General features: G+C 42.9%; 1 protein-coding gene across 4 annotated transcripts in view; it reads left to right on the forward strand.

Annotated features, from left to right (window-relative positions):
• The window catches only part of LOC143375949 (octopamine receptor beta-2R), a 93,846-nt gene that overhangs the window by 60,949 nt on the left and 17,589 nt on the right, over positions 1 to 15,308 (forward strand). For all 4 annotated transcript variants that reach the window (XM_076825654.1, XM_076825652.1, XM_076825655.1 and 1 more), the window contains one exon: positions 12,262 to 13,570. In XM_076825654.1, the coding sequence (XP_076681769.1) occupies positions 12,582 to 13,570 (989 nt within the window). In that variant the 5' untranslated portion in view covers positions 12,262 to 12,581. The remainder of the gene's footprint in view (positions 1 to 12,261; positions 13,571 to 15,308) is intronic.

Consider the following 15,308-nt stretch of genomic DNA (forward strand, 5'->3'; position numbering starts at 1 on the left):
TTCCATATCCGAGTGCTCAGAATTTATCGATTCATCTACTGTTCAGCGATTGATACTTTCACAATTAAATTTAGCAATTCTCCATAAACAAGGTGGTTCGAGATTTTTTTTTCATATTATCCCTCTGCGTTCGAACTTATTTGCAAGCCAATCGACCAAAGATCTTTCGCCAATGCTGTACTAATTAAATATAGAAATTTAAAGTAGGAGAAAATATGATGTATTCGATTGTAAAATTAATAAACCTCTTAACTTTGTAGATCTCGAATTGTTCCACTGTCGAAATTAAAGCGACTGAGCAACAGTTGCGTTAAAAAACATAAAATAATGCAGATCAGAGCACAAAAGCCTCGCAGCAAGTATAACCCTTCGTTGACACTCTGAGTGTGAGCCACCCATCAGCTGATTTTGACACTTTGTACCTTTTTTTCCAAAGCCGAGTTACAAACTATTTTTCTCTCAAAATATTATATCTGACCAACAACTCCGTAGATATTTAGCTTCTAATATTGAAATTTGTAACAATTACAATTTTTCAAAGATTTTCTTCGTTTTTTCCAGACACATGGTAATCTAGAATTTTTTTACAAACCTGTGATAAAATTCAGTAAAAAAAACTGAGTAGTAGAATTCATTCTAGAGACCTTGAAATTGATTTATGTTTTTTTTCTTAACAATTGGATTCTTTAGATGTGAATAGCAGTCGTGCAAAAATTGTTCTGGGAAAAAAGGTGCGTCACCGAAGGGTTAACGATATATTATTATTAATTTTTAGTACAATGCATTTATTCGCGAAACTATCTGAATGTTCAAAAGAAGCAGAATGAATCGAAGATCTGAGACAGGAGAAAAGGCATGAGCCACGAAGTGTCGTCGGAATAAATATATGTATCTGGTCCTTCGCAGTCCTCCCACACCCGCACCCTTCGGTTCCCGTCTCTTTCACGGCTCAGACACCGAGTAAACCCTCCTGGTGAAATAAGATTTCCAAAAGCGACAGCTGAAGCTCCCAAAAATCCTTAAGGACGGCTCACGTATACCACTGGCGTGGAACAACCTCGTGTTGCGACGTGCGTCGCATACCGAACTCCAGATTTGCGTATGAATATCCCCCGGTTGAAAAATTATACGCGGTTTCTCCCTCGCCGGAGGATATCGCGAAACCTTTTTTTCGGGCGAGGAGCGCAATACGCTCGGACGTTTTTCGGTTGGCTGTCTCGTTATCGCGATAATGCGGAAAAATGGGAACGAATGTGTAAAAGAAGAAAAAAAAAAGAAAAAAGGACGAGAATGCGGAGGCAGCTCGCGGTTGGGACTCTGTTGAACGTGCCTCGCGTTTCGGAACAAGTGCATGTTTATTTCTGGAGGAATTAATGTGGGAAACGACTAGGTACATACCTAGCGGGCTTTGACAGAGGATAGAGACACGAAGAGTTTCTTCCATTTTCTGGTCGCCGAGTTTAGAGAAAGCTTAACAGAGAAACTGAAATATAGACAGCAAATAGAAATAAGGTACCCACCCCCTTGTTGTCTAAATTAGTCTGTACAACCCCCGAATCCTTTCGTTTCAAGCAGAAGCTTTTGTATTAATCACGAACACAACCGGGACGAATTAAATGTGTGCCCAACGATGCTTCGAATATCATTTAAGTTCGCGCGCAGTTCCCTGCAATTTCGATGAAATGCAATTCACCCCTCCTCGATGCGACTACAAAGGGAGATAGGAATAAGAAGACGCTCGCCTGGAAGAAAGCCAAAGGTCCGGAAATGAATCGGAGCAGCAGCGGCCGAGGCGAAATTCCGTTTCGGGAACGGCTGGGAATTCGTCGCGTTCGTTCGGCAGCCGGCGAAAAGGATTCACGCAGCGCGGGACCGAAGTTAGCGGCGACACAACAGCCTCGTGCTCGCGGGCGATCGGAAATGCGAGAAATTTTCATTAAAACGACGACGCCATTGATCTCGCGAATTCCCCGCGGCTGCTGTCCTTGGGTCGCCTCAGTCGTCGAGAATTCTACTTATACGCGAGCTTCGAGCGGGATTTACATGGCAACTGGGCTTTCAGGTGCTGATTCTTCCAGGGGGGTCTTCCGAAGCTGGAATTATATACCGGACGGCTGGGAAATACGCGCTCGCTTCGGTGCGGGGAGGGGGAGATGGAGAGGGATTGAAGAGCTTGCAGCAAGGGGGGTGCAACTCCATCTTGACCAGTTTCGAGTAAACTGGAAAAAGCTGTTTGTAAACATAAGAGAATAACATTAGTCTTGAGACTGCTCGTCATCATTATCTGTGGAAATATCAGCTGTTTACAAGGTGGGGCGTAGTTGCGCGTTCGTATTGCACGAAACAGTGGGGTGGATGCACTATTTGTGGCTACTTTAAGATATTGTATCAGTTTTGGCCACTTCTTAAAAAATATAATATTTTTCCCTGTAAGCAATAAATGTAACCTTATGTTTCTGGTGGTATACTAAACAAAATATTTATGATGTGAAATTCTCCACATAATAATGATCCGATAGCAATTTAAAAATCAGATAATTAAGCACATGGCCGAAAACAGTGCAATGGCCACAAACGGTACATCTACCCTAATGGGTGCAGGTTCAAAATTTGCAATAGATCACTCATTTGTTATCGGATTTGCAGCAAACTTGCGCCGAACGATGTAGATATTTTTTTAAAGAATATTACACGTCAGGGTGTGTCGATTTTTGCAATGTTTTAATTTTAAAAAGTTGAGAAACGGTACAATTTCAAGTTTGAAATTAACCACTATCTTTAAATTTTGTGTAATACATTATTTACCTAGCTGGAATTTCACTTGAAATTATAGAAAAATAGGAAAATTACTAAAATTATTAAAAAATTTTAATAATTGCGCTTATGAACCGCAACAGAAGCAAACAAGATATCGCTTCTTTGGAACATTGAATTTGGTGAAAAAATTATTTTACAGTCCACGAGTTATAACACAAAATCGAAAAATAACCGGGGGTGTAAAAATATTTTCAGCGGTCAATTACACCCCCTTAGAGTGAATTTGAGCAGTAAACAATTTTTTTTCGAATTTCCAGGTTCGGGGTGTTCCCTTGTTAGTCCGCATACAAATCCATCCCCGATTATCAAACATTTGAGTAATTTTTTGAGTGACAAACGATTGATAATAATAATCGTTACATGTCCAAAAGTCCTTTCGCTTTATCGAACCAATGTGTTGATTAAAAATAAAACTATACTCCACGTGTTTTTCCCTGAATAATTAAAAAGCTGCACTGCATCGACTGAGGCTACTCCGACTGTGCTCTAAATATACGGCGGTCACTAACTAGCTCAACCAACGCCCTCTGCAGCCAGCGAATCAGTTACCTCGATAGTTGGACGAGGTAAAGTATTGATCAATCCCCACTGAATCTGCAATATCCTACAGAAACGATCCCCGAATCCAGCATTCGTTCGGCCTGTACAGAGGCCAGCGTACAAAGCTCCTTTGGGCAAACGGGACCAGCTAATCGACCGTCACGAGTTAGAGCAGCGGGACTCGAGGCTAGCTCGCGGGACGATTGCGAAACGCGATCAATCACGACAACAACCGTGGAGGGCAATTCGTCCACCTAATTGTTAACTGAAATTGCTGACGGCCGTCGCCGGGTTAACTCTCCAATAATCCGTGGCGATCAATTTGTTTCGCGATGTTGATTAATTAATAAACAGCCTTGCCGGCGCAGACGCGGGAGCTCGGCGCTGCGCTAGCGTAAACGATCAAACGAGTGTTTCTAAACGACTGCCGCTCTGCCGGAATTCCATAATCTGGCCCGTCCGCGGGCGGCAAGGTAAATGCTCGCGGGGAGACAGCTTTTGCCCGTATCGATTACCGCGGACGCTCGAATGGAAACGCAATTAATTCACGAGGCCAAGGAACACGGAACAGTTCGATCTCTATCGCCAAGGCTCTCAATGGGCTACCGCCCGCCCTTTCTCGGTGTGATTAAATACATTTTACTCACCAACCCCCAAGCCACCCCCGTTTGGAAGTACCCCGTTGTTTTCGAAGTCATGTTGCCGCACCATGGCTGTTCGTTGTCGGCTACGGTTTTGCTTTCCTATTGTTGGATCTGGGAAAGTTAGCGAGTTGGTCCACCGTTTTGTATTATCCTCGAGTGAGATAATAACGGCAGCAACTTTCAGAGCAAATTATGCAATACTTGCTCATTGTGATAGCCTTCGTGATTTTATATTGACGCGAGATTGGAATGGTCACTAAGCTTCCGCAAAATGGGCCTTTTGCGGTCTGAATGGCTTTCAGAAGTGGGTGTTTTTTTTTTTGGCAAGAACCAGGGGGTTGGAGTAGAACAATTTTTTAATTGCCCCGCTCCGACGTCAAAATACTTGCTCCAGCTCATCTCCTGCTCCGCTCCAACTGCTTTTTTTTTAAATAAAAATTCTTTTTATACATTCAAACAGTGATCTTTCATTTGCAATAAATTCCATCTTCTACCTTTACATTTTCATGTAGAACAAAATTCATGAAGAATGCTTAATTTTCGGGCAAAGGAAGTACTATGCCTTTGCGATATAATATTTTTTCAATGGTGAGAAATTGAGAATTGGTATTTAGTAAAAACATTGTAAAATGAAAGAAAATTCAAATAATAAAAAAAAAATTGGAGCAGTGGTGTACAAATTTTCGTGTCTCCGGATCCGTTTCTGCTCCGGATAAAACCCCATTGCTTCACTGCTCTGCGCTCCAACGCTCTGCAAAGAACTGTCGTGTTAATCTCGATTATTGTTGGGGGGAAGCGTTAAGGCTGTCGTCAATAAGAACGGCTTTAAATTTCACTGGGAATGAGGAACATGATGTTCTGGGGTTTCTTGAGTGACTATTTTTAATTTGTCAAAGTGGAGGGAAATTCACGCGATGGAGGTGTAAGTATATTCTTGCCAAAGGGATTCGTAATATCAACTAATTTGTTTTGCAAATTGGCTGCGTTATTGCACCGCGCGAAGCAAGGGGACTGAACTACTTTATGTCTGACATATGTAATTCTGAATCTACTTGAGGACAGCCGCGAGACGTATGGGAACTGAATTTGTGGTGCGCAGGAGGCTTTTTTTTATTTCAAATGCGGAAAATTTATGCGCCCTTTACATACTACTCACTTTAAAATGCAAACAGTAAGAATAATTAATTTAAGTGGAAAAAGTTTTTACATACTACACACTTTAAAATGCAAACAATAAGAAAAATTTATTTAAGTGGAAAGAATTATGTCACAACTGACTGTATTATATACAGAGTTGGGCATTAACTAAATAAAAAATTATTTAAATAAAGGATCAAATAAGACTTACTTTAAATTTAGATTATTTGACGAATAAAGTTAATGGTTTCATTCGACGAATAGAGTTGACCCTTTTTTGTATTTTTTTTTTAACTTTTATTCGTTATTCGAAATTGTATTTAAATAAAATTTTTGCCCATCTTTGATTATGTATATACTCTGAGGGAGCACCACAAAATAGAATAATACCGATACGAAGCATACAGTCTATTATCAAAATTAATTAAACACAAACAATTAGTTACGAAACTCTATACACTACAGTTTATTGTAATAAAGTCGCATGTTCACGGGAACGTAAAAAATACTCATTTCCAGGAATTTTAATTAGAATTCAAAGAGGCTGGCATCATTTTCTGCCCAGATGCATCCCAAAACCCTCGACAATGCTAGAATCCTGCTCGGCCGAGCTTCTACCGTACGTAAACTCGATAAAATCAGAGTTTATATTTTTCGAGTGGAGAGTTTGCACGTCGGCCCACAAACGTAAGAGGGGCGAAATTTATGTACTCTAAACGGGACGCTGTCGTATACAACCGAGACAGCATTATACACATCTAAATTGAGTTTCACAGTGCGCTGTAAACTTTGATAAAGGTGGACGAAACTCGCGCATGAAACTCGAAAGTGTTTAAAATTCAAATGGCAGTTCACCATAATGGGTCCAGCGAATTTCGGCGCGATAAAAGTTCGCTAAAGATATTCTTTAGGCAAATTCTTCGACGAACTTTCTTCTGACAAAAGGAACGCTTGGAACTTGAATTCGAAAAACTACTCCATTTTAGTTTAATCCATAGCTCTAAATAAACAAGAATTCGTATGTAGAAAAATTTCAGGTGTAGGCCTTTGAACTCGAACAGTTTTATGATGGTGGATTTCAGAACTCAAAGAATTATGTAAATTTTAATTTGTAAATGTTGGGGTACTTGGTGTAATGCAATATTCAGGCATCAGAATATTGGCAAATTTTGAAAGCTTCTGGCTTCAGCACATTAATCAAAGTTCACTCTCACATTTCACGATAAAGATCACACTGCTAAAGCATAGCCGCTTCCAAACTAATACGCACGAACTAACCACACCATCTGTTCATAGCATTAATGACGTATTGTTTGTGGATCGTTGATTACACTAATAATTAAACTTAAACACTCTGCGCTGCTCCGTGGTCACTTCATTGTGGTTTGCGCCAAAACTCTCGTCGAATTCCCATTCTGCCGCACGACTGTATATTTTAATCGACGACACTAACAAACAATACAAATAACGTCCTCCAAGCAAAACGTGATAGTGGAATAAATATAAATAGGTGAAGCAACACCTGCCACGCATTAAAATTCCAAGCAATTTGCTCCAATAATTTATCTGTAACAACTAGAATGGACGGAGAAATTTTGATTAAAAAATTGTGGACGTTACGAAAGAATTCGACAATTATAAATAAAGCAGAATTCGTAATTAGTTTTTTTGTTGTTAGCCGGTGTGGCGTGGATGAAAATCGTGTCAAGGGAAGATCGTCAATTGTTCGGCACCTTCGTTTAGCAGAAAGTGAATCAGATCTCGCGTTATCGAGCCGCGACGACGCGACTGGGCGCGTTTCCAGAAAATCGAGTTCCCCGTACCGTGAAACAGAGCAAATGGATGATAGCGTGTCGCTGGTGCACCGTGCAATTGCAGGAATGCATCGCGTTTCAACCGGAAGGTAAATTGGGATTGATCACCGTTTTTCCTCTCGAGGCGACGTTATCAGATTTCATCCCACCTCGAAGGGTCGATCCACTTGGCGCCTATTTAGGTTTCCATTTCATTCATATTGGCGGTCCATCGAACTATTAATGAAAATATTGCTGGAAATACCTTCCGCACTGTGAAACACTTTGTGAGACTTCGTGATACACTTTCGGATCGCAGTCGTTGACAGAAAAGATGGTTCCATATCTAATGTTTTCTATAAAATCGTTCGAATTATTAGTTAATGAGAATGTACGTACTGTCTTTCTCTGAATGCCGCTTTAAGAGTAGATTAAAAGTCTAATCAAAATTTGACTCGCATATTAAAGTGTTCAAAATACTTCTGTGACTCTGAGATGTAAGGTCTTGGAATTAGGGTTTATACAAAAACCTACTTTTGGAAAAAAAAACGGTTTTCGAATCCCACTATTCTCAAAAAACCGATTCAACCGGTTTTCGAATTTCACTATTCCCAAAAAACCGATTCGACCGGTTTTCGAATTTTCACAAAAAAATATAATTAAAATAGAAAATAAATATTTGTACTTATTTTTAAAAAAAATCAGTTTTTTTTAATATTTATGGAATTGCAAGAATATTACAAAATAAAATATACTCAATCTGTACAAAACCAAATAAATGAAAAAATTAAAATAACTAAAATACGTATAAAATATAAATTATAAATCTTTATTTCATTGAGTATTTTTCTTCCGAAAATATGAACTCATGAAGATTAGTTTTACAGTAAACTGTTACCTACTACAATATGCTTGTATCCGTAATTCTAGTATATAAATCCGGTTTTTTAAAATTGAGAAACCGGTTTTCGAATTTTACAGAATCCAATAAACCGGTCTTTTTAAACTTAAAAACCGGTTTTCGAATTTTACAGAATCCAATAAACCGGTCTTTTTAAACTTAAAAACCGGTTTTCGAACTTTACAGGTATATAAAAAAGAAACCGGTTTTAAACCCGGTTTTTAAAAACCGACAAACCCTACTTGCAACAACGTGGTTGATGAAAGGGTGATTTTAATGTAACTGCACGGTAATTATACTAATTTTATTTTCTACTGCATATTACCTAATAAAATCTTTACTCTCCCCTACAAACTCTCCCTAAGACCTAGCCACGCGCATTCACCCTTAAAACTTTCCCACATTACTATCTCACGCTTCCTTCGACATTAATCTCCAACTGAATGGGGGGTCGTTTCAAACCTAACCATTCCAAGCGACTAATCTCCCCAAAATTCTGGCCTAAACTCCCCAAGAGCCTCCCCAAAGACCTACCCAAAACCTTTATCTAAATCTGCACAGAATAGTGGTCAGTTTAACCGCCAGTCCTCGCAGGGAATGATACGGAAACTTAGAAACTCCACTCACTCTATCTTTACACACAGTGTAACATCGCCTACATCATTCTCTTCTACCCTGCACGCTTCGTATACAATTTAATCGATTCGAGTTGCCAGGGAGGTGGCAAGGTTGCCCGAAATTCTGATTCACGGGTAGGCCGTTCTTCTATGAAAAGCGAGCCAGGCTTAACCTAGACCCAGTGCGCGATCTCACCCAGACCTAATCTTAGCGGTACCCCCTTTTAATCTCCCTGAACGAGGGTTATCTTCGTCCTCGACCGCCGCGCAGCAGCCTATCGAAGAAAGACGCGGCGCATCCTCGAGCATCGTACTCGACGCCACGCCAAGGTCCCGTTCCCCAATGTCAGCTGGTTAATATCGTGGTCAGCGCGTTTCATGCCTGCCAGAGGCCGTCAGCGTTGCTCGCCCGCTCGTTACTTCTTGGCCACGGAGTCGCGACACGAGGCTGCGCGACGTTCTTCCTCGCGGAAGCTTGCTGGAGGGGAAGATTTCGCAGGGTGGGTGATAATGCTTGTCCGGGCGAAGATTAATGATAGTTTTCCGCGGATGATATCGGGGGGGCGAGTTTGGTAGCCAGTTTTTTCCCCACCTTTGTTTTTAGGGAACCTGATGTACGTCACGGAGGCGGAATGGGCAAACCGTTATTCGAAGAATAGGTGATGAATGGAGGTTTGTTTGTAATTGGGGAACACCCTTTTTGTTCGATTGCTTTGATTGCTTGGCCGGGTGTCTGAGCGATCGTTCGAATAGCACACTAGTGATTTGATGAATGATGATTGTGTTGTGGTCACACATCGGTGAGTTGGATGGAGCTTTGTGTGTTTTTTAAGCCAGCTGTGGCTCTGCCAAGTGAATGTATTCGAGGTACTACTTAGTCGTGAGGTGTAGAAGTGTCTTGGGTGAAAAGGGAATTTTATTCGGGTTTAATGTCAGTCTAACGAGTCATTTGAGTAGATTCGTGTCATAACTCTATTCCATTCCTGTAGAGTACTCAGTCTAGTGCCGCAGTTACACTTCAGTAGCTCACATCAGTTCAGGTTCGTTTTCGCTTAGCATTAACACTTCAGGTGGCCCAAGCTTTTAAGAAAAGTCCCTTCAAATCGATCAGGCCTTTCGTTTCGCTTAACTCGCCCGAGCGAATATTCGGTGACACCCGGGGAATAATTTCGTCGCACAAGATCCATATCCCTCGGCGTGTCTTCGCGCCGACGCCACCCGAAGTGGTAGACCGCGACAGGTGCTTCTTACAGAAACCACACCGCAATATATTACGTCATCAAAGTATAATCAGCCGGTGGCGTTCCGCGCCCGAGATTCCAACACCATTTCATAACCTCCACCCTTCCGCGGCCAGCGTGCGCCATCGATCAAGCGAATGCGCGCCTCTGGAATCCTCCGCGGCGAAGACGGCGGGACAGAAGGCCAGGAGATAAAACCTCGAAGGACAAAGTGAAGGCAGGCTGGCGAAGTAATGAAAGTCTGGCTGGAGTCGCGAGTCCCGTGGGCGACGCCGTCGTTTCGCCGCGTTGGAATAAAGGCCGCGGCGGTGCCGGGGAACGGTGCCATTTTCGTGTGCACCAGCTACAGGGCGGGCAGCGCGCCTCCCGCCGCGCCGTCGGTATAATTGACCCAAATGTACCGCAAAAATAGCGGATCATAAATTACACGCGGACGGAACGGGAGTGCACTTGACACAGCCCTGTCGCGACACGGTCAACGGGGGCTGGAGAGGCAGACGACGCGGCAGAAAAAGGAGGGTTCCATTCAAGGTTAGCTCATTCTTCCGGCGCGTCCTCGTTTCGAGTGATGACAATCGGGAAACTCGCCTCGCCAGCACCTCGCTGCACTCGAAAGGGTTGAGGGACGTTCGGCAGCGCCGCGAGTGGGGGGAGCTTAGGGGCCGTGAAAACGGTTCTCGTTGGGGCGCAATTACTTTTGGTGGTGCGTCTTCTGGGACCGTTTAAGAATTCTTGGGAGGTGATTGAATCTTTTCTCTGCTGTCACTGGTGGCTCGTGGGGGAAGTGATTTTGGGGCAAGTACATAACTGGGGATGTTTTTTCTTTAATGTATTAATACTGTGTCTGGTTGTTGTTGCTGGGTAGAGCGTAATGTACACTTTAGGTGTATTTAGAAATTTTGTGTATACTGTGAATAATGTTTTCACGGAATTTTTCAAAAATGGTAAGCCCTATCAAAATTTTCTTCAAATAATGTTAAAAGAGCATTCAAATTCCTACAATTATTGTATATATAAGTTTTTCGTGCTTCCAACCATTTCTTAGATAATAGCGTTTGAATATAGAGAGATCGGCACTTCGCGCGTCTCAGCTGTACGGCGTGACGTATTGTCTATTCGCGCGAAGCGCCAATCTCTCTATATTCAAACGCTGTTATCTAAAAAATGGTTGGAAGCACGAAAAACTTATATATACAATAATTGTAGGAAATTGAATACTCTTTTAATATTATTTGAAGAAAATTTCGATAGGGCTTACCATTTTTGAGAAATTCTTAAAATTCAAAACCATTGATGAATTTTAAACTTTAAGACCTGGTAGGCACCCTTTACTTTTGTCCGATTGCAATCAACTTTTTCGGAGACTATTTTTTTATCAAATGAAACTGTTCTAGGGGGTGAGAGCAAAAGAAATGGCAGTCTGATAATAAGGGCCACCCTAGTACACATAGAAGTTTATTTCTATTGCGTAATGGTGGCTTGAATATATATATTGTAAAATATAATTTTAATGAGAAGAGTGTTGATAAAGGGAAACAGCAGGGAACTAATTAATTGTTGCAAGTTCCAATTACAGAAGCAAAAATTTTATAAGGAGATACAAAGGCAGCCAGGGGGCTTTATCAAACGTCTGCATCGCTTAGAAAAGAGGGGATCATAGAGGAAATAAATCAGCTGGCACAGTATAATGGCCGTGCAGACCAAATAAATTGAATAGTCCGCATGATTGTAATGGATTGAGTAGATTAAACAAGTAGTACAAACAAATCGAATAAAGTGGGTCGGATAGTGTGCTTAATATCCCTCTCGTGTCGAATACCTCAATCGAGAAGATAGGAACTTCGTATCACTTTACAACAGCGTCAAGCTATCTCACTAAACCCGCTACTTGCTCTGGGATCATTAAATCTACAACCTAAATAGGTCTCGCTTAGAACTAGGTAATGTTTCACGCACTCAATGGAACGTAAACTACTGTATTTGAAAGAAGACGAATATGAAGCTTCAAAATCAGTGCTGTCTTGCCAACAGACACCAAGTCACTCATACAGTAATCCAGCAGGAATATCAATAAAAATAATTAACATTTTTAACACTAACACGAGTAGAGTGGATCATCAATAACCGAGTCTTGCTTAGCCAAGCTTTGCTTAAGCAGAACCCTAACATTGTTATTAATAAATATTGTTTAAAGCTAAAATTCAGAGACATAGCCAAGTGTACTACCTTACAAACAAAGGAAAGTTTTTAAAACAAAGTTTTACAGTTTCTGAGAAAAAAATTCCTCAAAATCACACCTTTTTCGGCCTCCTGACTGAGCGTAGCCCTTAAATTCAAACTCCAAATCTAAGGAAATTAGCGTTAGTCTCGCTCCTTTCGTACACCGATCCTCTCAACATATCTCCTCAAGTACACGTTTATTTACATATTTCATTTAACCCCAGTTCCCAATAATTCGATCAATTCTGCCTAAAAAGCCCCCTTCTCAAAGCCGTATCCCTACTTATCTAGAACTCAGTTCTTGAATTACTCAAAACCAGTTCTAACGAGCCGAAATCTCACTGTTCCCAGGTGATTCGCGAAAGAACCTTGCCGAACATGTAGAAGGGGCCGCCGCAACACCCTCTTCCTCCGTGGACGCAGCGAGCCACCTTTCAGGCAGCTCGAGGAAGCCAGAGAGCCGCCCAGCTATCCCCGATTACGCTGGCAAGTGTCCCAGGGTACGAGGAACTTGGCAAGAGGCAACAGCTTTCCCCCGACCAAGATGAAGGCCAACCTGGTACGTCGGCTGGTAGGCACGTCCGTGACCTAAGGCCGCCAGTGTCGGGTCCATTCCCGCCGTAGAGGAGGAGCAAGGCCAAGGGGACAGCGGTGTGAAACGCGGGTCGAGCATGACGACGATCGCGGGCACCTCCGAGCCGACGGAGGTCTCCCCGGTGGACGTGACCACTCTGCTGAACGTCATCTCCACGGAGGACGGTCAGTTCGTCAACAGCACCTACCCCAGCGAGCAGAAGTGGTCAGTCCCGGCGACCATCGCCAAGGGCTGCCTGCTAGGCTCCATCATCGTCACGGCCGTGTTCGGTAACCTGCTGGTGATGGTGTCCGTGATACGTCACAGGAAGCTGCGTATCATCACCAACTACTTCGTCGTCTCTCTGGCCCTGGCTGACATGCTGGTCGCGATGTTCGCGATGACGTTCAACGCCAGCGTCCAGATAACCGGCAAGTGGCTGTTCGGGTACTTCATGTGCGACGTGTGGAACTCGCTGGACGTTTACTTCAGCACCAGCTCGATCCTACACCTCTGCTGCATCTCGGTGGATCGCTACTGGGCGATCGTGAAGCCCCTCAAGTACCCCATCATCATGACCAGGAAGGTGGCAGCCTACATGCTGCTGGCCTGCTGGGTCATGCCGGCGTTCATCTCGTTCATGCCCATATTCATGGGCTGGTACACCACCACCGAGAACAGCGTGCACAGGCGCAAGCATCCGGACCTGTGCGAGTTCAAGGTGAACAAGGTGTACGCGATATTCTCGTCGAGCATCTCCTTCTGGATACCGTGCACGATCATGACGCTGACCTACTTCGCGGTCTTCAAGGAGGCGAACAGGCAGGAGAAACAGATGCACAGCAGGATGGGCAACGTGATGCTGCTCAGCCACAGGCCCAGCAAGGACCTGAACAATCTGAACGGCGAGCTGAACAGCGCCGGCTCCTCCAAGACCCTCACCCTCAACGAGATCAGCACCGATCACCTGCACACGCCCACCAAGGACAAGAACATCATGAAGATGAAGAGGGAGCACAAGGCCGCGAGGACGCTGGGCATCATCATGGGTACCTTCATAATCTGCTGGTTGCCGTTCTTCCTGTGGTGCGTCTGAGAGTTCAGACTTCCAGTCCCCTCGCGTAGGATATCGCTGATAACATCCGCCCCCCCCACCCCCTCCACGTATTTTCACAGAGGTCCGCGATCGTGTAGGGAAGTAGGCACTACGCCTCTCCGGATCGTAGATTTTCGCTCAGCCGCTCGCTCGTCCGGTGTCACGTGGAAATTGCGAAATACTGTGACACACATGTGCATCGCCGCTTTAATGGATTCAATTGTTCGAGTTAGTCTAAAACGCGATTAAGTAAATACGCCAGCGTAACTGGCTGTGCGAAACAGTGCTCGTCCTCGTTGGGGTGTTTATGGGAGGTTTCGAAGAATTTACAGTGCTCGCGTTCATCTGTCCAGTTTAAGAGTTTTCTTGCTGAATTTCTCTCTGCTGAACCGGGGTGTCGGGATTTACAAAGGAAACCTCTCATCGCAGCGATAGCTTTCGAAGTCGAAATCTGCCCTCCAGTAGTTTGAAGTGAAAAATGTCACTGGCTTTCAAGATGTCTGTGTTAAATTATTGGCTAATCGACCTGTGACACTTCCTGAACAAACTGGGTAGCATCTCATCTTTTTGGTAGGGTCAGTTTGAAGCGTCCAGTGATCCGATGTTTGTTTCTGTCTTTCTAATAGAACTTTGTAATATTTTACTCTCGGTAGTTCTTAAAAATCAGATTGTTCTGGGAATGGTGGCTAAATGAGAATTCTTCAAGTGAGAAACGTATTAAAATACCCACTTTCACGGTTTCTTGTTTGGAGGGACGGGAATGGATGAAGGGATGCGAGGGTATCCGTCAGTTAATTCTGTCCAAGTCCTTAATTAATGTTAGCTCCCTTTGAAAATACGTCTTCCAGTTTGTTTCTTACTCCGTCCGTACGGTCCAAGTGAAACTTCGAAGCAATAAATCCGTTTATTAGACTAACTGACAGTCTGATATCCAGTTCACGAAGATCCTTTTGCATCAGACACTTCCTCATGATATACCATCCAGGATGAAGATGTGTGTCAGTATTCCAAATCAACGTAAGCTTGCCAAAATTACACCTTATCTCATTCACTGAATTCATATAAGACCTTCAAATAGTAAACTCCTCCGCGGAACTTGCCGCCATCCTTACACCTAGCTCCCAAAAACCTGCACTCCTTAACCTGCCACGAGGATATGGGCGAACTTTCCTTCCTCAATGCAATGAACTATAATACAGTTTCTCTCGTTCATTCAGGCCAAATAAATTTATCTAACTAATGGACATCCCTGCAACCAATTTGTAACACCCTACACGAAGCTCCTCCTTCCAATCCAGCTGGCAAATATCTTTTCTCCCAATGCAAGACCAAATTAAAATCGCAATCACTTAAGGGGTTACGTTCTTCGCGCCTAATAATTGATCACATTTGGGATTTTTTTTCTCTAGAGGTGTGAAATGAATAGAAACTTTTATAATTGTATCTTGTTCTTGGGACCTTTATCCATATAAAAAAAATTATTTGACACACTTTTGTGTTATAATGCCGTTCGTTTTCTGCGGTTGCAGCAACCTCTGCACCAAGCAGGGGGCCTCCTTATCAGCGACATAACTTCCACAATTTACCACCTTTTCCCATGAACTTTGCGTTAATCTATGCAGAATGACATTCTCTAAGGGCCATCGGGCCATTTTTAAAATTTTTTAATATTTCTTTTACCATTTAAAGATCGAAATTGTATACGCAAAATCGACTACTTTCTTCAAA

The sequence above is a fragment of the Andrena cerasifolii genome, chromosome 13, assembly GCF_050908995.1.
Source record: "Andrena cerasifolii isolate SP2316 chromosome 13, iyAndCera1_principal, whole genome shotgun sequence".
NCBI classification, from domain to species: domain Eukaryota; kingdom Metazoa; phylum Arthropoda; class Insecta; order Hymenoptera; family Andrenidae; genus Andrena; species Andrena cerasifolii.